We start from the raw sequence: 26204 nt of genomic DNA on the forward strand, positions 1-26204 counted from the left end.
GTACTCTGCTGTAAACATCACACATGAGCCTTGCTGTATGACTATTATCACTAGTATTTATGGTATTCTATCAACTCCCTGGTGTCTCCAACAGTGTTTCTCACAATTGGAACAGTAAAAGACAAATTCCATACACTGAATAATTTGTAACAAGAACACATTTATTCTGAGTTGTGCGCAATGGCCAATATTTACACAAATGTTGATGTTTTTCAACTGCATATGTGCCTATAGCTAAAAAGTCGCACAGAGTTGCAGTTGTGATTGAGATGCACAGTCTCAGAAATGTATTAGAAATGTGCTGCATTTTCCTGGGCAGTGACTAAGAGGTGGCTTTTCAGACGCACGGAGATGTACCGCCTTATGGGTGTGTTATTGGAATGTTGCAGGTGTGTTGTATAATTGATTATGTACTCAGACATTTACTCACTTACAAGGGAGGCCATACTCTGATTGAAAATCTGAACCTACCATAGGGTAGGTGCCAGTTTCAATGATGCGTACGATGGCAGTGTCTAAAGACGCACAAAGCGAGATTGTTGCGTCTAAAGACTCACAAAGTGGGCGTCCCAGTCCTTGCATATTGAGACGCACGCTTGTGGACCAGGGGAAGGGCAGATACTAGCATTGGCATAAATCTGCAGACATGGCTACTACTGAGGCAAAAGACGCTAGTAAAGTCGCTTCAAAGAGCGACTCTGAATCAGACTCTTTGGGGCAGATTCAATTCGGTGCTCCGTGAGGGTGACTAAATGATTTCTTCCCGCACCCTCTTGAGGGTGCAAGGTGTAATCTGACTAAAGTGTTGGTAATGAGGCTGTTTGCCGACTTAGTGCAGCGCTGACAGCCTCGCAGCCACCATTTTAGTCATGAAATGCCGCTTCTTGAAACTAAACGCCCAGGTTAAGTCACAAGAACCGGCACTCTCTGACTTAAGTGATTGTAGGCGGACTAAACTGTGAAGTGAATTGAATAGCTCCGGGACCAACTTCCCGGCGCTATTCACATCGCTCCGAAGTAAAACGCCCCCATATTATATATATATATATATATATATATATACATAACATAAATAAATATATGTATATATATATATATATATTATATACATACAGTCGGGCAAAAAAGTATTTGGACAGCCATGGATTGTGCAAGTTGTTGCACTTTAAAAGATGAGAGAGGTCTGTAATTTCCATCAGAGGTACACTTTAACTGTGAGAGACAGAATCAGAACAAAAAATTCCGGAAATCACATTGTATGATTTTTAAACAATTTATTTGTATATTCTTGTGGAAATTAAATATTTATACACCTACCAACCAGCAAGAATTCTGGCTTTCACAGACCTGTTACTTCTTCTGTAGGAAGCTCATCTATCCTCCACTCGTTACCTGTATTAATGGCACCTGTTTGAACTGGTTAACTGTATAAAAGACACCTGTCCACACCCTCAAACAGTCAGATTGCAACCTCTACACCATGGCCAAGACCAGAGAGCTGTCTAAGGACACCAGGGACAAAATTGTAGACCTGCACAAGGCTGGGATGAGTTACTCGACAATAGGCAAGCAGCTTGGTGAGAAGAGATCAACTCTTGGCGCAATTATTAAAAAATGGAAGAAATACAAGATCACTGACAATCTCCCTCGACCAGGAGCTCCATGCAAGATCTCTCCTCGTGGGGTATCAATGATCTTGAGAACGGTGAGGGATCAGCCCAGAACTACACGGGGGACCTGATCAATGACCTCAAGAGAGCTGGGACCAGAGTCACAAAGGTTACCATTAGTAACACACTACGTTGTCATGGATTCAAATCCTGCAGTGCCCGAAAGGTCCCCCTGCTTAAGCCAACACATGTCCATGCCCGGCTAAAGTTTGCCCATGACCATCTGGAGGATCCAGAGGAGGATTGGGAGACTGTCATGTGGTCAGATGAGACCAAAATAGAACTTTTTGGTATAAACTCCACACGCCGTGTTTGGAGGGAGAAGAATGATGAGTGGCATCCCAAAAACACCATACCCACTGTGAAGCATGGAGTGGAAACATCATGCTTTGGGGACGTTTTTCTGCAAAGGGGACAGGATGACTGATCCGTATTACGGAGAGGATGAATGAAGCCATGTATCGTGACATTTTGGGGAAAAACCTCCTTCCCTCAGTAAAAGCATTGAAGATGCAACGTGGCTGGGTCTTTCAGCATGACAATGACCCCAAACACACCGCCCGGGCAACTAAGGAGTGGCTCCGTAAGAAGCATTTCAAGGTCCTGGATTGGCCTAGCCAGTCTCCAGACCTCAACCCAATAGAAAATCTGTGGAGGGAGTTGAAAGTCCGTTTTGCCCGGCGACAGCCCCAAAACATGACACATCTAGAGAAGATCTGCATTGAAGAGTGGGCCAAAATATCTGCTGCAGTGTGTGCAATCCTGGTCAAGAACTACAGGAAACGTTTGACCTCTGTAATTGCCAACCGAGGTTACTTTACAAAATATTGAGTTAAACTTTTTGATTGTCCAAAAATTTTTTTTATGAAAGAATATACAAATAAATTGTTTAAAAATCATACAATTTGATTTCCGGAATTTTTTCTTCTGATTCTGTCTCTCACAGTTGAAGTGTACCTATGATGGAAATTACAGCCCTCTCTCATCTTTTAAAGTGCAACAACTTGCACAATCGGTGGCTGTCCAAATACTTTTTTGCCCCACTGTATATATTATATACATATTATATATATATATATATATATATATATATATATATATATAATTTGGCATATATTATAGTCTGTTGATTATTATTAGTATGGTGTTAGAAATCAAAAGTTAAACGTCTTCCAGGCAATATTTTATTTAGAATTTAAAGAACTTAACAGTCACAAGAAGATATGAAAAATTGCTTTGAAACCTAAATTACTACAAAACACGTCTGAAGCTAGCGCATTATCAAGCAGGAAAAAGTAAGACATTTCAACATGAATTTAATCAATAAAAATAAGCAGTAAGTATTTTGTTATGTTGAACATTCACATCATACCTAGATAAATTAGAGTTTGTGGCACTTAAGTGGCCAGGAAAGAAAACATTTATTACTGATGCTATTATATTGTATACTCAGCATACAGATTGCCGATGGTTGCAGTTTTCAGACAGAGAAGTTTGGTAATTACAAATAATGGTTTTTGTCAGAGTATATTGCAGAATAAGCACTCCTGCTTGTTTCTTTTAACGTCATTTACTCTCATTCATTTATTAAATCAAGATATAAATGTGAATGATACTTTTCCCAGCAGGTAAAGTTGAATTATGCAGGTAATTTAGACCTACAGAGCTGTAATGTGAGTTGCTCTGAAGACAGACAAACTCTTGTTCTTGTGATGACACTTGTGAGACTACATCTAATCAGTACCATTTACCCCTCACTCTGTCCTGTTCCAGCCTGAGGTTCCAATAGTGATTCCAATGACTGACAGAAAGCAGGACAGTTAGTGAAATTATAGGAGGTTGAACCAGGACCCCGGAACAAATTGCAAAAAAACAAAATAGAGGAGGTGGAGCATGTAACGGCAGATTTCATTATTTCTAAATCATTATGGCCCCATTTACCAAAATATGTGGTCTTGCCTCAAAAATTAACAAACCTTATCACAGCATGATACGACAATAAGGAACTCATTGTTCAGGGCTATCAGGTCTAGTTGTCCCTGTGAAGATCTGGGCAGTGAAGTGATAATTATCGATATTACTTCACTGCCTTTTCCGTATAATTTAGCAAAAGGGGCTTGATAATTTGGCCCATTTATGACAGTTATATATAAGATTACATTTTCATGAATTAAAATCAAGTGGTGTGTTCCTCTGCAGTCCTCCTCTTTCTATTCTCTGAAACTTTTCTATAAAACTTAGTTTCGACTGCACTCAATTAGGGGGTCTGAGGTGTCGTCCAGTGAATACAGCAGCAGCACTGGGTGACATTGATCCGTGACTGCAGATTAATATGTGTGGCTGCATGTAATTGCAAATAATGAATGTATATATAGAACAGTTTCAAAGCAGAGGAGGTGCTATTAAGTAGTGATGGCGAGGTGGCATCCTAATAGAAGGAATGGGCGAGTGGGACGCTATTAATGTTAATTTTTTGTGGTAGGTACACTTCAAAGGGGTTAATTTTAAATGTTTTTCTTAATGTGTAGTGTGAAGAAGCTCTAATGCCCTGGACACATAAACTTATATTTACTAAAGATCTATTTTAATCAATTTAAAAACAATTTTAAAAATCAATCAATATCAAATAACATTGATGTTCTGTTTTTGGGGCTAGATCACACATTTACTAATACTTAAAAAACAAATACAAAATTGTCTGTTAGTTAATGTGTGATTTAGCCCCAGAAACACAACATCGATGTTGATCGAGTTTCAGCAATTTTCATCAATTTTAAATCAATCAAAATCGACCTTTTCTAAATATACCCCAAAATCACCAAACGCAATGGATGTAATTCTCTTTACTGCTGCACAGTACCAATTAATCACCAGCTACCGCAGCGCAACAACAGAGTCTACACTGGTGGAGATACACTGAGTTAAACCAATAATAATCTTCTTACCAGTATCATGTGACCGGTGGAGATGTCCATATTTGATTGGACAGGCTCCTCGCTCCAGGAGGATGTACTGCTCCGTGCGGTGGGGCTGGGCATTGGTCCATCACTGAACTGTGATGAGATGCTATTGATGCGAGAACTGTGCAGGGGCTCTGGCCGATCTGAAGACTTGACAGCCATCCGCTGGCGGCAAAGCTCCTACACGGAAGGGGAGAGACGCACAGTATGAATAATATGGAATTAATGTTGACCCCAAGGGAACATTTCTTGTCAGCTCATGCCAAGTAGCTGTACATTTTAGCTGTGGATGTAAGAGAAAACCTGTCAGCCTTCTACAGCCAGCATGTAATAACAGCATAGCGCACTCAGCTGGCATTACTCAATTCATATTACCTATAACAATAAAACACTGTGAAAAAATGGACTTTTATGACAATTATTGAGAGTCATTGTTTGATTTAATTACCTATAATTTTCTCTTGGCAATAATTATGTGGATAGGCATAACTGCCATCTTTATGAACTTGAACGTTCAGATAAATGATTGGAAAGAGAACAAACACACTTGACTAAAACTGAAGTGATATATACACACACACACATACACGTACACACTGTATATGTTGGAAACACTTATTATTCAAATATAATGCTGTATACCAATATGCAGCATAATATAAGATTGAACTAAAATATAACACTGAACTAAGGGGGTCATTCAGACCCGCTGGCGAGCGCAGGGCGCTCGCAAGCGGTCGATGGTGCCCTACTGCGCATGCGCACGATGGAGGGATCTCCGTCGTGCGCATGCGCGAGACCCGGCTAGCGACGGGATAGCCGTCGCTCCGGGTCTCGCACCAAAGGGGGCGTGCTGTCAATGTTGATTGACAGCACGCCCCCTTTGGTGGGCGTGCCGGGGGCGTGGTTGCCAGACGGAGGCATTCCCATGGGAACTCCTACCGTCTGAAGCCGGCCCCACTGACATCACTAGTGATGTCAGTGGGAGTGATTTTGGCTCTGATAGAGCCAAAATCACTCCAGGGCTTGCGGCAGCGAGACCCTAGCGCAGGGTCTCCATCGCAAGCCCGATGGTCATGATGGTCTTGACCATCGCGACCATCATCATGGACGCTCGCTATAGCTGTGGGTGGTCACCCACAGCTATGCGAGCGTCCAAGAGGCCGCTCCATTTTCATGTAGGGAGGGCCCTGATTCAGAGCGAGCGCTCTGGTCAGAGCGTCCGGCTCTGAATCAGGCCCTAAGGGCCTAATTCAGCAAGGATTGCAGTTGCTCATACGCATGCTATCAGCCATTTTTTTGCACTGTGCATGCGTACGCATCAAAGTGCGCGTGCGTGAACCAGCCGATGTGATCGGAACTGCGATTGCAGTGGCAACGCAGACCCATCGCAGCGCGATTGACAGGAAATGCCGTTTGTGGGTGGTGACGGGAGGTGGTCGGGCGAACACAAGCGTGCCAGTGTGTTTCAACGGCATCACAGGGGCATGCATAAATTAGCCACTGCTTAGGTTGCTACCATACGCAGCCTAAGGCCTCATAGCGTGCACTGAAGTTAGCAGTTCCTGAGTGAGGTCTGACCTGCCTTAACTGTGCATATGGTTTCGATGTTACCGATTATTTTGCTATGTTGCCAAAGTATACGGATGTGAGTAAGGGGAAGTGGGCGTCCTTGTGTTAGGCTGCGATCGCAATGCGAATGCAAACATTTACATATCACCGCTGATATTATCAATTGTGCTACGTGCGTATTAGCAGAATAGCGATCCTTGCTGTATCAGGCCCTAAGTGTTGTCAGTAAACTCAAAGTTGCAGTGGTATTGACAAACTAAAGAAGAGACCTGCTGTATCTATGTGTATGGTCTCCAGGCTCGCTATTTACATGTATAGAAAATATTGGAATAGGATATGAAGGGATGATGGGAAGAGAGAAAATTGTGCACCTGTATTACCTATGATTTGTAACATCATAGCTTTTATAAATATTTCATTTTGATCATGTCTTTCCAAAAACTCGAAGTTGGCAAAAAAATAGGGACTTACAGTATGTCTCCTGTGGACTGTACAGGTTTATATTGGCGAGGACCATATATATATAGCTCATATCATATTATAAACATGGAGCCACAAACAAAATACTATGGAAGTTTTAATGAGCCAGCTACTTGGGCAATCTTGTTTCAGCTAATACCCCATTCCCGAGTGATTTAGCAGTAAAGTATACCTTAATGCATTGGAAATAAACTCAAGAACAAAATTGGAGAATAATCTTTTTTTTGATGACCAACATTATAGGGCAGCTTTGTAACTAGGTTCCTGTACAGATTGTACAAAGCCTGCTCAATCTAGGGTGAATGAACTGCAGGATTGACTTGGATAAAAAAAAAAAAACCTTCTTTTATGAATTTTTAGCATTTGTTTCTTTTGTATTCCTGGCAGAATAGAAAATAAATCAACAATCTGGTTAAATACAAGAATTGATTATAGTGTAGGTTGGGGCCATGACATTTTCCTGTATATAGGTCTAAATGTAAATTTAGTTAACCCCACCACTATCATTTTGTTGCCCAAAGACCCAGTGTTCCATTGCCATATTCCACATCATATTCCATTTTTATAAAATAGATATATTCTAATACTAATTCAACACATGTTTACACTATAAGATAAAATGGTGGTAAAATGATAAGATAGTGGCAGTCCGTAAGCCCTGGATTACTACTCCCTTGGCCTAGGCCCAATTTGGTCTTCCCACAAGCCTAGGCCTGGTAGGGATGGCATAACTGAGCTGGGTGGCTGGGGCAACAAAAAATGGCTACAGCAGAATAAAGATTAAACCCATAACCACAAAGCTAGTTTCCAAATGGACTTAGCAAATACACATTTTGTAATCATCATCACCTAAGGTCTCAATGACACAGAGGTGACCACAGCTACAAAGATGGCAGTTCATATAGTATTAGTTGTAGATCAATGTTAGTGCATAAATGTTTAGTCTTCAGTATGGACGAGGTTTTTTTTGTTGTTGTTAATGTAAGCTGAATTTGTTTTGTGTGAGAGATTGCCTTCAGTTCAAATACACCCTGAGACCTTTCCTTAGATAATACTCTTGACATAAATTTCTTAGACAAGCAAGGTTATTGTCAGATCATTTTAGTGTAAGACACACGGAAGAAAGTGACAGGAAAACATGCTAGATTTAAGATACACATCAAGGCCACGTCATGGCTCCCTCGTAAATCCTTCCCTTGCCTTAGCTGAACTCTCAGTGTCAATGCCTAGTGCACAATCAGATAGACTGACCTACAGTACAGTACTGCAATCCAGAGCACCGATGCAAATGCCCACTTAACTCTGTGGATGCCAGTGTGGAATGCAAGGCCGGGTACACATTAGAACGATATTGGCACGATTTGCCGTATCGAAACGACAAATCGCGCATATCGTCTAATGTGTATTCACAATTGCGCACTACTGCAGACTAATAATACGAGGTTGATTGTTTGACCGCGCTGCACGGTCAATCAAAAGAGAGAATGTGTGCGGTTGTGCATTTTAATGAAGGATGGAACAAAGTATCATTCCATCGTTCATTAAGTCGTGTAGTGTTTATGGCCAATCTGTGAAGGTCCAGGGTGAAGGGAAATGTGCACCTGGCCTAACCTATGAAAGAGGGATCAGTGCAATAATTTAAGAACAACGATAAGAAAATGTAGCATAATTGGAATAAAACAGATTACAAAAAGAGCTCCAAAAGTGGATATAACATTAGAATGAGTAAAGGTTATTTCTGTTTGGTTTAATATGTCTAATCTAAACCCATATTCCAAGAGTTTCTGGAAAATAACTAGGATGGGATTTTTACATCACCAGGGAAACAATCCAGTTACAAATACAGGTTTTTCCAATAGTTATGGTTCCCCATTTGCCGCAGAACCACACATGCATTGGGGAAGGATAGCCACTGGAGTGATACTACATTTGTAACATATATTTTGATTTTCATGGAATATCACTTAAGGGGGGGTATCCACTTATCGATTTTCATGAACAATTGAATGATAACGTTTGATCGTTCAATCGTTTGCAAATAGTTTGCAAAAGTGTCTAAAACGACCAATGATGCGTGTGCCCGCTGGTCGTTTAGACATCTATCATCTTTCCAACATGCTGGTCAACCTGACGATGTCGTCAACTATAAAAGCTCATCACACAACTGACAAACTACTGAATGATTACAATGCCGTAATCGTGCAGTCGTTTTCAGATCTTTTAGTGGATACCCGCCTTTACACAGTGAAATGTAGGGGGACAACCTATGGCGGCAGCAACTGAGAGGGCTGTAGATGTCCAACAATTTGTACCCATAAACAGCACTACACGGTGCAGTCCAGGCCAAGCCAGGTGAATCACTCCTGGGAAGTGTTAAGCTTCAATACTGTATGTTACAGACATTCCTTACAATATTTAAAAAAATAACCCCAAGTTCTATTGGGTAAGATAATGAGATTAATTGAGAGTCGCATGCAAGTCCGGTTTCTGTACGTATCTTGTGATTTTCTTGCACCATGCATGTGTCTGAGCCGGGCATATACAACTATGAACAAGTACAGGGGATTCTCAGTTGTATGCTGTTGCATGTCCACTTGAATCAGTGTAACTAGGCAGGAGCCAGGTTTTTGGACATAGAAAGTGGTCTAAGGTCACGTTGTGGACGTGTTGATGGCATTGCGGGCTACTGTATGATGAGTTGACCATAAGCAAATATTTGAAAAACAGCAAACACCCGCGCCCTAGAAATACAGAGAAAGGAAGGGTATACAACTGCAGCAAATGAAAAAGATGTATTACCCACCTCACAAATAATCTAGAAATGTAATAGAACTATGCACTGTTGTATACCCTTATGTTCTAGTCTAGTGTATATAACCAGTTCAATTTCTCACTCGATCACACAAAATTGTATAAATAAAATCAGTCTCTATTTATTCCGATTAACACAAAACACACACACATATATATATATATATATATATATATATATATATTATATTAGATAGTTGGATGATAGATAGATAGATAGATAGATAGATAGATAGATAGATAGATAGATAGATAGATAGATAGATAGATAGATATCTATCATATACAACACTTAAATATAAAATGTTGATCAAAATACAAAAATTATAAGAATCACTGTGGTATAAGCTTATAATCAATTTTCTCTGTATAAGTTCATAAACATATAGAGATATACATTATTTGTGTCCTTAATAATATATCTCTGAAAACAAGTGACCAAGTCCATACAACTGAAGCAGAATTTTGCTGCATACACACCGGACGATTTTCATGAACTATATGAATGATAGCATTCAACGATAAATCGTTCATATCATTCATTTTTATGCAGTGAATGATCGTCCAACGATGCGCATTCCCGCATGAACGATAACGATATCTATGGTCGACCGTACATGCAGGCCAACTTGGATGATTATGTCAAGATTTGCCTGTAAAGACATGAAATATCTAGCATAGATATCTATCAGTGTGTACACCCAAAATCATTTGCCCTGCACTACAGAAAGTTGGAGGGAAATCTATCTGCATTATCTTTGGTTTTGCAGGTTGTACGATGTGTATGCAGCATTAGATTAGCCTCCATATCTTGGATGCAGAAAGTAACAATGGCCCACATTCAGAGCCGTACGCTCTGAGCAGAGCGCACGCTCTGCATGAGGGCCGGGCTCCATTTTCATGGAGCGTCCTCCTGGACGCTCGTATAGCTGTGGGTCACCACCCACAGGCTATACGAGCGTGCATTTTGATGGCCGCGATGGTCGTGACCATCGCGACCATCGAAATTGCGAGCCGGAGCCTGCGGTAGAGGTTTTCAACCGCAAGCTCCGGAGTGATTTGGGCTCTATCAGAGCCAAAATCACTCCCACTGACATCACTAGTGATGTCAGTGGGCCGGCTTCTGACGGGAGGCGTTCCTGTGAGAACGCCCCCGTCAGGGAGGCACGCCCCCGGCACGCCCACCAAAGGGGGCGTGCTGTCAATCAACATTGACAGCACGCCCCCTTTGATCGGACACAACGAGCGAAGGAAAGTCCTTCGCTCGTCGTGTCTGGCGCATGCGCACGACGGAGCTCCCTCCGTCGTGCACATGCTCAGTGCAGACCATCGACCCACTTGCGAGCGGACAGCCGCTCGCGAGTGGGTCTGAATCAGGCCCAATGTCACTTAATGTATCTCTTTTACCTTACTCCTGTGATTAAAAGATGACATCAGCTCCACGCAACAGATGTAGCTTGTTTCAAAGTTGAAAATGACCTTAATCGTAGTCTGCACTGAGGACCTGACTCAGACCCTCTAGGATGCGTTCGCTCGTAGCTGCCGATGGTTCGCATTGTGCGCATGCATCGCTGTGCGCGAACCAGTGCGAGAGATCTGGAAGTGTTCGCTCGCTGCGCATAGGCTGCCCAGCAGAGTGAGTGACAGGAGAATCCTTTTGTGGGTGGTGACAAGGGCTGGACGCTAGAAACGGGGGAGTGGAAATGCAAATGCAGGCATGCCTGAGCGTCTTACCACCGTTTCAGAGGTGTGCATAATTAAGAGCCAACGTTATAGTACACGTCACTTGGAGGTATTTCACAATGAAGTGCTCGCAGTGCTCGCGGTAGGGTATAGTCAACCACAAGTGCTGCGTTCGCTTCCGATGGTCCTTGATGTACCGATGTTTGCATACACTTCCTGGAGATGATGTGCGAAAGTGGGCATCTTAAGACAGGCTGGTGGGCATTTGCATACACTGGGCGATCATACGCCAAGACATAGTGGGTGTGCTTATGCCTTGCCGTGCAATTACCTGCCTTGCCGTCACTTAGCCGAAATTGCATACGCTGGGAGCGAGCGCACGCATCTAGCGAGCGGGTCTGAATGAGCTCATGAAGCAGGTTGTCATTTCCTTAGGGCACCTCTCGCCAACACAGCCGTTGGTTGCCGTTGATTTTCCATACAATGAGGGAGCCTCCTGAAAATCGGGTCTGCTCCCGGCCCCCCGGAAAAGCAGGCAAGCCTCCCGGTAGCTGTTGACCCCTCCTTACCCCCGCAGTTAAAACACAAACCACCGCAGCGGGGGTGGCCGATGACGCAATTCACGCCAAATCGCGTCATCATAACCACACCCCCTGCTTTACAATGCCAATCTCGGCATTGTGTAGAAGGGCGGGGCCAAAATTACGCACCCGCTCCGCCCAGAAATGCCGAGTAATATGTCCGGCCACGCCCCCCTATACCAGCCACTCCCCCCTGCTATGCCGACCGGGGCGGGGAGGGTTAGGGTTAGGCTACAAGAAGGGAGGGTTAGGGGGAGAAGGAGGAGGGTAAGTATACTTACCCGACCCCTGTCGGGATACCAACAATCGGGATGTCACTGTCGGTATTGCGACAGGAGGCATCCTGACAGCCGGCATTACATACCCATTCCATCCTAGGTATCTAGAGTACTTCTGAAATGTGGTCTGTAAAGCTTGGGAAATTACACAAATCAGGAAATATTTTATGTGTTTTAGTTTATATGTAATAACTAATTTAGTATTTCTAGTTTCATGAGAATATCAAATATTGGTAAAAAATAACATTTCAATATTGTATCATTGTATCTTTAGAATTAATGCTTCTGTCTCTCTCCCTCTCTATAGGGGAGATGTATCAAGCCTTCGAGAGAGATAAAATACCAACCATTCAGCTCCTAACTGTCAATTTACAAGCTGTAAAGGTATTTTATCTATCTCCACTTTTTATCTCTCCAAGGCTTGAAACGTCTCATACATAAGTCTGTCTAGTCTGTTTTTCACTTCCTGGGGAGCAGATTGAGACTTGCAGAGAAAGAGAGAGACCATTGCTTGTGATGATAAGTGCTGTACTAATATTGCTATTTTGTTGTGAGTTGGACACAATGGGTCAATCCTATTAGGTGCGAATTGCAAGGTGCTATTTTCACTTCGAATTCGCATAGCGAATTCATTTTGCAATCCAATTAGCAACTCGCACGGAATCAGTCAGACTGAATTCGCAACTTTCCACTCGCACCTCCCTGAGGGTGAGAGATGGAAAGGAAAATCTTTATTTTAAGGTTAAAATGTCAGGATGTGCTGAACCCCTTGGACACCCGCCATAATGACTAATTAGGCATTTGGAAGTTTCCAATTAGCTTAATTAGTCAAATAATGACAGTCATTTTTTCGGGTAAAAAAAATTTCCTCAAATTACCGCAAAATCTACTTTTCTGTTAGTTTAGGCAACCCAAATTTAATTACAATAGTTTTTAAGTTGATAATTTTTTTTAAATTTTTCAAGGTGCCCTCAAAGTACCCCAAAATCACCCTTTTTCCTATTTTTTTTGCATTTTTTTCGTTTAATCCGTTTGAGATTAAACGAAAAAAGTTTGTTTTTGATCATTTTCTTGCATTTAAAAAAAAGCACAAATCAGCCATTTGACACCATTTAAAAACCTACAGTAACTTCCTAATGCCCACAAACAGCCTTCTATATGGTCCTGCTAACTAAATTATCCATTTTGGGGGGTCCAGGATGGTCTCCCCACATTTTCATGCATTTCTCGCAAATCTCATTTGGCAGTCAGTTCGCACCCCTCCGCTGCGAGTAGTGCGAATAGGTGTTTTTAATTGGATTGGAGAATTCTCAGGAGCGTGCTTCGGTGCGAAGTGTGCGAGTTTCAAGAAACAAACTCGATACTCGCCATTCGCGCCTAATTGGATTGAGCCCTAGGTTCTTCCACCCGGAGAGAGGGAACTTTATGCTAGTTAGAGCCAGAGAGGCTAGGATTTATTTTTATGATTTGTTGCTACATAAAACTAGCTGCTGCTACTTGCACCCAGGCACTGGACTTGTGACTTGATAACATGAAATGAAACCTACTTTGCTCTTAAAGTAACACAGGGATATTGCAAAAATAATTCTGTTCCCCATTTATTATACTATGCCATTAATGTATCTAGTGTAACAATTTTGATGATGTCTAAAGCAATCTAAATGCAATTGAGTGGGTAAAACAATTTTCTGCCCTGGTAGTAATAGGGGAGTTAATGAATTACTAGGAGTGTGAACCTTAAGACCTGTGCTGTGGTCACCTACTTAGAGGCAATGTCCTCACCATTAAGCCATTACCCTGGCCTTGTACATTAGACGGAAGATGCCAAATGTCAATGGTCTTGCTCAGTGTGCTGTGTATAGAATGATGGAAATCTCACTTAGAGCACATTCTATATCCCCAGGCACGTACACTAACTCTATGGCCGACCAGCAGAACATGTTCTGAAATGTCAAGGTCAGGGGGATGCAGGACTTCTTATCCCTGTATGAAATGAAATTTATTTAGAGGTTCTTGTTTCACATGTAAACTTCTCAGCACAAGCTCCACAGTCAATTACCTACTTAACTATTTAGTGTGTCTTAGGGGCACGGTGACCTACATAATGCTATCACAAGTGTTTCTATATTTCTTTACAACAATTTGTACTTTTGTAATTGCTTTGGACCCTTATTCAACCAGAGTCATTCAAAGCACTGTCGATATCCAATTTGCCAAAGCAGAGTGTAACACCCACACAAAATATATATAAAATCATACCTTGCAGAATTTATCTTAAAACAAGATCAGGCTGTGTGGTTTCATCCCCCATAGTGAAAAATATATGGTTTATTAATTGGTATTTCTTTTGGTGGAAATACAGCACTTATGAATGTTGTGTTTGCTACAACTTCTTGTTTAAATAACCCTGTCAACTTTACCAAGCAATGAGAATATTCAGCGCTTAATCAATTACATTCCTTTCCACTAGTTCTGCCAGTGTGTTCACCATTTAAGCATTTGAAGCAGCAGAAACAAAACTATTGTATGAAATCATCTTATTGTCAATTGCAATATGAATAAATAAATCAAATACATGCGTCACAGAATGTAACCTTCCCATTAGTAGCTCTGAGGCAGGAGAAGAACCCATAATCACCGGACACTGTAGCAAAATCTGGTGGAGAGTGCCAGGAGCCACACACGCCAAGAAGATCATAGTGGATGGAGAATCATCACCATAGGGTCTAGTGGTGACCAGGTGCTCCTCACCACCAGGCCCTATGGTCATCGCACCAATGTCAAACAGGCATTCCCTGTTTAGCTAGCAGCGCAGAGCATTTTCTCCCGACATTAGCTGGCATATTTATTAAACGGAAATTGTGGAAAATCTGCAGATAATATAAGGATCCCCAGGATTTAGGATGAAGGCCGTTTCTATGGAGGCTGCTATGCTGTCGGATTTACTAAGATTTATCTGAAGATGGTGATAGCCCATAGTAGCCTAAGGGCTGCTCTAACACAGATTTTACTGGATTGGGATCCTCTGGATCCCTCTCCATCTGCCCCCTATGATGCATGTGCATTACTCGCGGTAGACATAAGCCAGGAAGCAGAGTGATAGCATAGATTTACACTATCACTCTACTTCCAGCTCTATGCCAGGATGGAAGCTTATCACAGCCCATGACCGGCAATAGAATAATGTTATATTTACCTGAAAATATAAAGTTTCACATTGTGAATTTATTCGAAAACTTTTCATCACCATTGTGATAGAGTAAATATGGCCCTAGGACTGCACAAACCGTTTACACCTACTACTGGGCACACTCTATATGTGATAATGTATTTTCTGTTAAATTTTGAGTAATGTGAAAAACAAACAAACACATATGTAATAGCAATAGTTCCAATGTCACCTCAATCACAAGATTGATTTAAAACATAAAAGAGGCTAATGAAATGAGTGATAATGGTCTTATACTGGTGGTACGATGACGTGATGTTAGCACTGTTCTCACCATGCACATGCTAGTCAGACCTGCAATAGTAGATTCATTTTCCTGGGTAAGCTCCCAGATAGTAAATGACCTTTAGTAAGTCTGTTGGCTACAGTTAAGAGTTCCCAATAGATTATAACCTGATTTCCAATATATTTACTGCTGATAAGTTCCTAGGGTACTTGTCTATGCTGTATTTTTGAATGTTACTAGATTTACTTTTATATCTCTGTGCCTTTCATTTGCACACTGTAACAAACATAGGGGGTGATTCAACTTGGGACAGAATTGCAAAGCTGCACGCAAGCCACTTTTGTAATTCTGTCCTTGTAAATATGTAAATGCTGCAGGTGTATGACACCCCCTGCTGCATTTGCAATCCCAGCACTGAGACCGAGGTCGCAGGCTAGGACAACCATTGCGACCATCGGTCGCGATGGTGGACAGAGCCAGGCCGCCAGCCAGTTGAGTAAGAGTCTTCTTACTCAGGCTGGCCAGCTTGCAAGGCCAGGAAACTGCTGGCCTTGCCACTCCCGGAAAACAGGGCGAATACGCGCCCGTTTCTAGGAATGCAGGCCGCCCCTGCACCTTCCCTTATGCCTCTGCTTGTCAATCAGGCAGAGGCATAGAAGGGGCTACGTGCGATCACGCAGGATCCGTTCTGCACATTCGAAGAATGGGTCCTGCGCACTCGCAGATTCCCAATAATTGGGAATCTGCGTTCAGCATTGCACTTGGGTACATTCATTTTATGGGTGCAAAACATTTTCTCAGGTGGGTGATCAAAATGGACACATTTAGCGGCTGCATGAGACATAACAATGGCCTTTCTGTGAGCCTTCAGGAATTACATACCGATAAAGTTCAAATATTTACTAACCCTTACCAACCAACCAGATATTACCTTTGGTCTATCAAATGCAATATAGAGTCTGAAATAAAGTGTTATAACCTCATCTAGGGCTTACAGTTTATTTGCACTTTTACAGTGTCATTACTTGTTGTTGTTAATGGGTATGAACGGGCAATATATGAAAATAGAAATGGAAATATTTTTTCCATTTTCCAAATATTGCTAGCAAATACTGGGACCAACAAGCTCTATCCATTTATTTACTGCAGCTGAGAATTGCCTGGATCAATGTTGGTTACTCTTAAGACCAGTGAAATACTGTACTACATGATCACAAAATCAGATTTTAGCTTTTAATACCTTCACTCCCAGAAAGCAATAAACAGCTCAAAATCAATAAAAACAGATTACAATGTACTTTTAACAAAATACTACAAAGGGAACAGAAAGTACAATTGAGAACGTATTTATAGTACTCAGAGCTAGTAAAAAAAAAATATACTGTATACTTTTAAAATACTTATTTATAACAATATCTCAAAATGTTTCCTGCCAGTAATCCAGTGAACTGCTGAAGCCTGTTGCCACAAGATGTCACCATATTCAGGGGTCTATTTACTAAGCAGTGTTAGGAGACAGAGTGAAAAGTGATAAGAAAGTGATAAGGAGCCAGCCAATCAGCTCCCAACTGTCATTTTTCAAACACAGCCTGTGAGATGACAGTTGTGAGCTGATTGGCTGGCACCTTATCACTTTCTTATTACTTTTCACTCTGTCTCCTAACACTGCTTAGTAAATAGATCCCTCAGTTTCTGATCATGTGAAAACGGCAACCGGCAGATTAGTGTAGCCTCAAACTAAGAACAGTGACTGGCTCTTATATCTATACACAGGGAAACTGCTGAGGGAGTATATACTGTATCCAGGTTTATATGTTTTACAGTACAAATTACATTTTGTCTACTATGAGTTAGGGCATATGTATTAAGCTGATTTTTACATAAAATTATGCGAAACCTGCAGTTTCTGCAGAATTTTATCTATTGTTGCTATGTACTAGTAGCACAATGCAGGAGATTTCTCAGAAATCTCCGGCAAAGTGCTAATTAGCACTTCAGATCGCAGTCCCCATTATTATCAATGGGGACTACGATCTGACACCTATGTACTAAACTCCAAAAAGAGAAGCTTCTCAAGAGTTTAGCCCCGGTAGTTTACACCATCTTCAGATTTTGTAAACTACTGTAATCCTATGGAGGCTCCAGGTGCAGGAAAGTGATCTTTTGATCTCTCCCCCGCAGCCCCCGGCTGGCTCCGGAATCTGACACTGTGCGCATGCGAATTGTCAGCTTCCCTTGGAGAAGTCTTTCACTTCTGTGAAAGACTTCTCCAAAATGCGGGGATATAACTCGCAGGGACAGCGGCTACCACAACCGCTGTCTCTGCGAGTTCCCCTTTGTACATAGTGGGGATATTTTCATTCAAAGTTAAAATATTCCTGGTGAGATAGATACATAATAATCGCGGCAGTGTCGCGATTATTAGTACATAGACCTCTAAATATCTTGTTAAACATCCTGTTAAATAACATATATTCCAAAAACAATATGCATTTTTTTTAAGAAACAGAATATTTTTTCCCCTCACTAATAATGAGGACATCTGGGAGCAGCCAGCAGCAGCCAATAAGAGTCAGGCAGATTCTTATTGGCTACTGCACCGAAGTTGAAGCCAGAGCTAACATGTACCGTCTGCGGTCAGGTGTATCACCAGCAGCCAATAAGAAAGACCCTGCGCCAGTCACTGCTGGGTGATGCGTCGATGGTTCATCAGCACTGGCCACTCTGACTACTGGAACAATGAAACACTCTTTTTTAGCTGAATGAAGCACCCTTGTGCCGTTGTGGGTGGTAATGGGAGGGGGGGGGTCAGGCAAATGCAGGCGTGCCAGCGCATTTCAACGGCATTGCAGGAGCATACATAAATTAGCCACTGCGATACCATACGCAGCCTGAGGCCTTATAGCGTGCGCTGAAGTCAGCAATTCCCGAGTCAGGTCTGCCCTTTCTTAACTGTGCGTATGGGTCCGATGGTACTCGATTGTACCGATGTTTTCACAGTCTTGATAACCATTACGGATGTGCGTGTAAGGTAAAGTGGGCGTCCTTATGTAGTGCTGCGGTGGTATTGCAATGGTAATCGCAATAGATTCGCTTCCAATCGCACTGAACTGCGTGCGTATGCTATATTGCGATACGTAGTGATTCAGGCCCTGAATCTTCAGAGAAATAAACCCAAATTCTTAATGAAATCTGGATGCTCCAAATCCTATTTCATAAATGTGCTCATAAAATTATCACACTCTCAGACAGTAAATGTATTGCTAAAGCTAAAACTCTCCTTGTGTTGCTGCTGCATTTAAGCATACAAAACCAGCACTTTAAAGGACAATAATATATGAAATATTAAATCAATATCAGTGCTGTTAAGGTGCATACACACTAGGCGATTCGCTCCATGACTGATATCGTCTAGTGTGTCCCTGGCAGGGGTGTGCTCAGTGTCGTTAACGGCATTAAGCACACACACTTAACGATGTCATGAACGATGACGTTCAGTGCCGGGCTCCCTCCCTCATCCCCGAACATGCAACAACCTGACAATATCGTCAGGTTGGCCTGCATGTTCGGGCGATGAATGTCAATGACTAACGACCTGCGGGAGCACGCATCGTTGGTTGTTATCCTTCATCGTTTTAGCATACACACTGGCCAGTATAGTGAATGACTGAATGATACTGATATCTGTGGCTTAAAATATCGGCAAGTGTGTACGCACCTTTACTGTTATCTGTGCTATTATTCTCACAATAAAGAATAAACAACTAATAAGTATGGAAATCACATTTGGTAAAAAGCGTCAGAGTGGACAAGTTTTGCAGTGAAATGCGGTAATGTTATGTGCGCTGGTGGGATGCTAGGGATAAAAGAAGATGATCTTTTAGGGACTCACTCTTATTCTATACTCTCGCCCTGGCTAGTCCCGTTTGTGAATGCACTATCTTCCTCCACTGGTGGAACGTACCATGGCGTTGATGGAATGTAGACATCCCATAAAGACAGAGGTTGATGGGCATTGCCAGATAAAATGCCTGACAGACATTTTATCTGGCAGCATGACACCCTGCAGATATCGTGGGCATACACTGTGAGATATCTCAGTGTATTGGCCGCGATATCTGCGCTCCTTCCCTGGGGTGAGACATTTCCCTGTTCTTTCCCTGTGAAGGAACAGAGGAAATATCTGGCAGTCGGTCACGGCTGGGCATACACTGCCCGATGTGACCGACATTTAACTTACAGAATAGAGCATCGGACGGGCATGCTGGATGGTCTGGCATGCCTGACCAATCGATATTTCAACATTGATTGGCCGCACACACTACAATTATCGGGGCGATCTGCTAATATCGGGTATATCGGCCCGATAATTGTATAGTGCATACCTAGCATTACCAATGCGTTTTATGCATTTCTGGACTTTTTCAAGGACAATTGCGCAGTATGGGGTATGTGTATTTAAAGGGTATCATATAATTTATATGATAGAATGACAGGTAATAATAACACCCACCCCCACAGCCCAAACTTTGAAAAAAATGTTTAAACTGGTTAACGCACCAATTGATGCCACACCCCCTTATGTAGCTCCACCCACCTTATCTACAGCTCTGCCCCCAGGGGGCCCTTACTATTTTGCCAGTCCAGGGTCCCACAATTTCTGATGGCAGCCCTGACTGCTGCTGTTTACAGTTCTGTCTATAGCTCAGCAGCAGCGACCACAGGGAGGTGTGCATTGGATGGTAGTGAATAGCAGTCTGGATGTCAGTTGTGGTTACAGCAGTTATATACCACTCTGAAACCGGACCCTCTTTCTCTGACAGAAACTAAATAACTCCCAGCTGTATTCCTCCGCCCCCTTCTACAACTATATTATATAAGCTTACATAAATTACATCACATTAACATCAACTTCTCATCACTCCAGTGTACATGTATAAGTTACAGTCATATTTTAACTCATAACTTTAAATATATTTATTAACAATTTACCCTATACATAACATATGTTTAACTCATCTTAGTAACCCCTACCAAGGGTTACATTTAAATAAAACTTCAGATTTTATTTTACCTCATTGTATTTTACCCATCAATATTAAATAAATAACATTTTAACCACATTCTTTTTGCTAGATTTTAATAAAGCTAAACACTTATCCAGCTTTCTTTCCCACCCCTCCCCCGTTTTTTTGTGTTTTATTGGTTTACTTTGTAATGGACGCACCCTTTTCTAATACCAAACAAAAGGCAATTGAAAATATAGACTGATGCCTGTATTTTGGGGAACTCCTTTTCATCTCTGGAAACCACCAATCTTTTCTGATGGGCTCTGGCCAGTCTCCCCAGGTCCTTAGCAAAGTTTGATGGTTTTGGCGGAGAGCCCAGGGGTTCTCTGCAGCCAGTGATCTCAGGCCCTGATTCAGAGCCGGACCCTCTGACAGAGCGTTCGCTCTGAATCAGGGCCGTCCTTCTTGTTTTTCAGAGCGGCCTCCTGGCCGCTCACATAGCTGTGGGTGACCACCCACAGCTATAGCGAGCGGCCAGGAAGATGGTTGCGACCATCGGGCTTGCGACGAAACCCTTGTGGTAGGGTCTTGTTGCCGCAAGCCCCAGAGTGCTTTCGGCTCTAACAGAGCCGAAAGCACTCCCACTGACATCACTAGTGATGTCAGTGGGGCCGGCCCCAGACGGTAGGCGTTCCCATGGGAACGCCTCCGTCTGGGCAGCCACGCCCCCAGCACGCCCACCAAAGGGGGCATGCCGTCACTCAACATCGACAGCACGCCCCCTTTGGTATGAGACCCGGAGCGATGGATTGCTCGTCGCTATCCGGGTCTCGCGCATGCGCACGACGGAGCCGGCTCCGTCGTGCACATGCGCACTGGGCCACCATTGACCCGCTGGCGAGCGCATAGCGCTCGCGAGCGGGTCTGAATCAGGCCCTGAGTTCCTTGGTGAGGATCAGGGGCGTATCTATAATGGGTGCAGGGTGTGCTCACACCGCACACCCTGCACCCATTAAGTCTTTATACTTACCCGTCCGTTGTTTCAGAGCAGAAAAAAATCACTGTCATTTTCCCAGTCTCTCGCGCATGCGCGGTAATGATGTCCATGGGAAAACACGCGGGCGCCATCTTCTCGGAAACCCGCGTATGCGCAGTACATTTTGGCACTAAGCCAGAATCTATTGCACCCACTAGCCGCCGCAGCATTGCTAGAGAGAGGAGGGGGCCCGCACTATGTCTGCACACGAGCCCCCTCCTCTCTAAAAACACCCCTGGTGAGGATACTATAACACCATAATGAAAGCAGCTCTACAGGTTTCTCCTGTGCTGGGGGACAAGGGAGGTCACTGTTGTTTATTAGGCATTGATTCACTATGTGAGAGAATTCCTGATGGGAAATAACAGTGCTCACAGCCACAGAAGCCCAGCTGCAGCTATACTGGGTGATGGGGCATAATGCAGAAGAAAACTAAAAAGTTTAATAAAAAAAAAACAAGTATAACAAATTAATAATAAACATAATAGGCCCACTTCTACAATTGCCTGATAATTGGGTTTACCTAAGGTGTTTTTCTTTTAAACTAATACTGTTTATTTTCTACTCCAGACACCCACTATATAATGGTTCTCTGACATACCTCAAATGTCAAGATCTGCCTTCCCACCCATGACTCCCATACCATCAACCACTGCAATTCTCTTGACACACCAATTGCCCAAATACCTTGTACTCCTTGCACTGTAAATCTAAAGCAACAGAGAACCTGACCCACCAGCAAACCTCCTTTAAAGCGATTCACTCTAGGTGCAAGCACCATTTTGCAACAATCTGATTGTGGACAGTTCCACACACATATGTTATCTGCATACCCAGAGGTGTCACCGGATCTGGTGACAACCGGTGCGCAATCTGACTATCCCCCCAAAAAGGGTGTGACCTAAAATAAAGGGACGTGGTCTTGCAGGGGATCCCGATGACATCACTCCAGGGGCAGCCCAGCATTGCCGGAGAATGGTGGCCTGCCCCCGGAGACTGGACTGTCAGGACTGTCGGCTCCTCTTCTATGACAGGAGCCGGGTGCTGCAGGAGAATGGCACACTGCAGCACCTGGTTCCTGTCACTGCAGAGGAGCCGGCATTTTGGTGCCACCTCGGGTGTGTCTCGCACCCCTCTCATGACACTACTGTGCATACCTCCCAACATCAAATCCATAATCAAGTTGGGGTCGAGGCAGCAGGACACTGGGGGCTTCCCCATGTGGCAAGTCATTATGAATGTGCACTTGCACTGCCTTGTAGCATGAATAAGATACATTTGTGTGAATACGCCCTTATTGAGGCTTGAGATGTTCCTTACACTTGAATTGTGCATTTGCATGCATTCACTTTCTGGCGCAATGTGTGTATATGCAAAATACGCTATGCCAGCGAGCTATCCTCATGGGCCGTTCACTGCTAACAACAATTGCAACATAAACGTAAAAGTGTAAAAGGTTTTACTTTTGACTGTAATATAAAAATATTACCAAAATTACCACTATCAACACCAGCTGTTTGACTCATCTAACTCCAAGCTTATTTTATTGCTTTCAATAAAGCTCACATTCAGCAGGTCGCCGAGCTATATGTGCCTACCTTCAGTATTTACATATGAGGACTCTACAGTATACAGTATACATGTTTGATGGACTTGATGTTAAAACGTAATAGTGGCTAATAGTGAGTTATTTCAGCAAAAACAGGACTAGGCAATAGTGTTGGATTATGAATTTTATTGCATTTATACAATTTTAATTTGTCTTTTTTACCCTTGATGTAATTTACATTTATAAAGTATAATGAATTTGTTATTAATGTTACATTTGACTTTTCTATTTAATTTTAAGAATTTTGGAATATCTAAATAGTGCGCCCACCTCCCAAAAATACTGAAAAAGGCTGCTCGCAAGGGAATTACGCCCTCCCTTTCGGCCAAAAAACTTAGCTAGACAAAACAGAAATAATGAGAGCGCCTGTGATTCCAAAATTAAACATAACAAAAGACCAACTCATGGTTAATTCATTTAATACACATAAAATTAATTAGATAGTAAAAAAACACAAATGTAAAATCTTTCACAACAATGCAATGCACAGTCTAGTTAAGAATTTTGTGCACAGCTTCTTACATATCTATAACTTCCCAGAAAAATTCCCTTTTATCGCTGATCCTGTAGCCTTATACTGTGTCTCTAACAAGGAATCATCTGCACCAGGGGCTTAGTTTTTGTTCATAAAGTAGCACATACAGTAGTAACCAGTAATGATTATTTATTTATTTATTGAGCAGAAGAATATTCTGTAGCTATTTACAATTGAGAACTAGCACAGTAACAAAACAACACTATTTATTAATATTACCAATCATATTGCCACTTATTGCAGCTATGTAGATTGCATTTGTACTTGTATTTATCATGGGCCTGATTCAGCTTGGATCGCAGTTGCCAATACGAACGCAATTGGCCGATTTTTGCTTTCTGCGCATGTGTATGCATCGCAGTGCACGTGTGCAAACCTGACTACGCGGACCCATCGCACAGTGACTGACAGGAAGTGCCGTTTGTGAGTGGTAATGGGGGGGGGTCGACCAAACGCAGGCGTGCCAGTGCGTCTGCACGCCGTTTCAGGGGCATGCATAAATTATCCACTGCAATAGCCTACGCAGCCTGAGGTCTCATAGCGTGTGTGGCTGTTAGCAATTTCTGAGTAAGGTCAGGGCTTGCGCAACTGTGAGTGAGGCGGCGATGGTACTCGATTGTACCAATGGTTTAGCTATTCTGCTAAGTATTATGGATGTGAGGAAGGTAAAGTGGGCGTCCCTGTGCAGTGCTGCGAGGGCATTGCGATCGCAATGTATTCACAAGGATTAGCATACTATCACAGTTGAACTGCATGCGTAATCGCAGCTGCAATCGCAATAGCAATCCAAGCTGAATCAGGCCCCATGTTTGGATCCTTTTTGGAGCCCTGGTGAAAACCTAGTTCCTCTGCAAGGGGTTTTCCCTTGGTGCCGGGACCCTAACAATGCTCAGAAGGTCACAGTAACATAGTGGTTTGACCCGGAGGGAATCCAATGAAGCCTCAAGGCTTTGCTAGTCCCCCAATGCTGGATATATTGTAGGTCATGACATTGCAATATTTGCTTTTCGTTGCTTGTCGAACTGCAATATTCCACCGTTCCCAATTTCCCATAGAGGTCTATCGGGACAGTAGTAAGTGGCGCTATAATCTCTGATTTCTCTAGTCTTAACCTATTGATAACTGTATAAAAGTCATAAACAGCCTTTATGAAAACGTCAGAGAAAGTAAATTTCTCAGCTTCATAAAAGCCCCTACAAGACAGATAAAGAGGTACAGTAAGGTGGCCCTGCTTGCAAGCTTAAAGGACAGTTCAAAATTGTATTATGACATGAGAAATTTTGATATCCAATTGGACAATACTTTGAGCAAAGTATATAAATAACTTTTAAGATGACAAGATTACAATGGCAGAACATAAAAAAAAATCTTTTTTGATAATCAGAAAAAAAAATTCTACACGTGTTAAAGAAAGTGTTACATGCTTGGTAACTACAGCTTCATAAGTCATTGTTTAGCCTCCTTTGGAGAGTCCGGTAATTATAGCTGCTGGTAATTAGATTTCTTTCCCCATTTCAGATTTATGTCTTTTGACTTTATGATTGATTCATGGCTGAATTTAACTCCGTGGCTCTGCAGATTTATGCACAAGAATCAATTAACCTAACATAATAAAATGTGGCTGGGACTCTGCATGATGTTACATCCATCTCTTGGTAACCAGTCATTGAGTGTGAGTCTACAAACACATTGGAGCACTGTTCTGAATCAGTGTGCAGCATACATCTCCTGCTGTTAACGTTGTGTGCCAGATGCCAATGCAGGCTACTGGCATTACAGGTGGACACAGGTTTGCTTCCTGTTTGACAGCAAACTCATTTTTCCTTAAAGCAGATGTGCTTTTCCACATTGGCTGCATGATAAATAGCTAGTGTGTTGGCAGAGCTGCATTAATTGTTTGTGCTAGCAAACTCATTGCCATTTGAAATGATCCGTCTAATGTAACTATATTAAATTAACAATGACATAGTTTTGTTTTGCATAATTTGGTACTTCCCAGCATCGCCACCTAATGATTCTGAAAAATGAATATGCTGCTCTGATATAATAATCAATGAAATAATTCAATATATACACTGAATAAAATTAAAAGGTAATTTGCTAAGCACACAAGGCAGCACAAAAACAACTGTGATCACCTAGACAACCTACAGTACTTTGCTCAAGAACATCTAGATTACCATGAAAGGCTGTAGGTTGCAGATAACATTGGGGCATTTGCAAAGAAGCTGAAGCTTGTAAAGGTTGAGGGGAGGATTTTGACAGAGGGAGAACATTCCTTGCACCAATGAACTTAGCCATTCATAAAATGATGGGCCCCTTGACAAATATTGATCATTGATTTACATCTCAACACTTAATATCTAATTAATAAAAGGAAATTATTAACAGTTACTTATAAAGCACCAGCATATTTCATTGTGCTTTACAATTGGGAACAACCAGTAATAAAACAAGACTGGATAATAACAGACAGACAGAGAGGTAAGAGGGATCTGCCCGCAGGATTACAAACTTACAAGCAA

General features: G+C 42.3%; 1 protein-coding gene across 1 annotated transcript in view; it reads right to left on the minus strand.

The window, feature by feature from the left end:
- PTPRN2 (protein tyrosine phosphatase receptor type N2) overlaps positions 1 to 26204 on the minus strand; it is a 1246087-nt gene that overhangs the window by 125323 nt on the left and 1094560 nt on the right. The window contains exon 14 of the mRNA XM_088445425.1: positions 4616 to 4810. Coding sequence (XP_088301551.1) covers positions 4616 to 4810 — 195 coding nt within the window. The remainder of the gene's footprint in view (positions 1 to 4615; positions 4811 to 26204) is intronic.

The sequence above is a fragment of the Taudactylus pleione genome, unplaced genomic scaffold, assembly GCF_031769625.1.
Source record: "Taudactylus pleione unplaced genomic scaffold, aTauple2 ptg000380l, whole genome shotgun sequence".
NCBI classification, from domain to species: domain Eukaryota; kingdom Metazoa; phylum Chordata; class Amphibia; order Anura; family Myobatrachidae; genus Taudactylus; species Taudactylus pleione.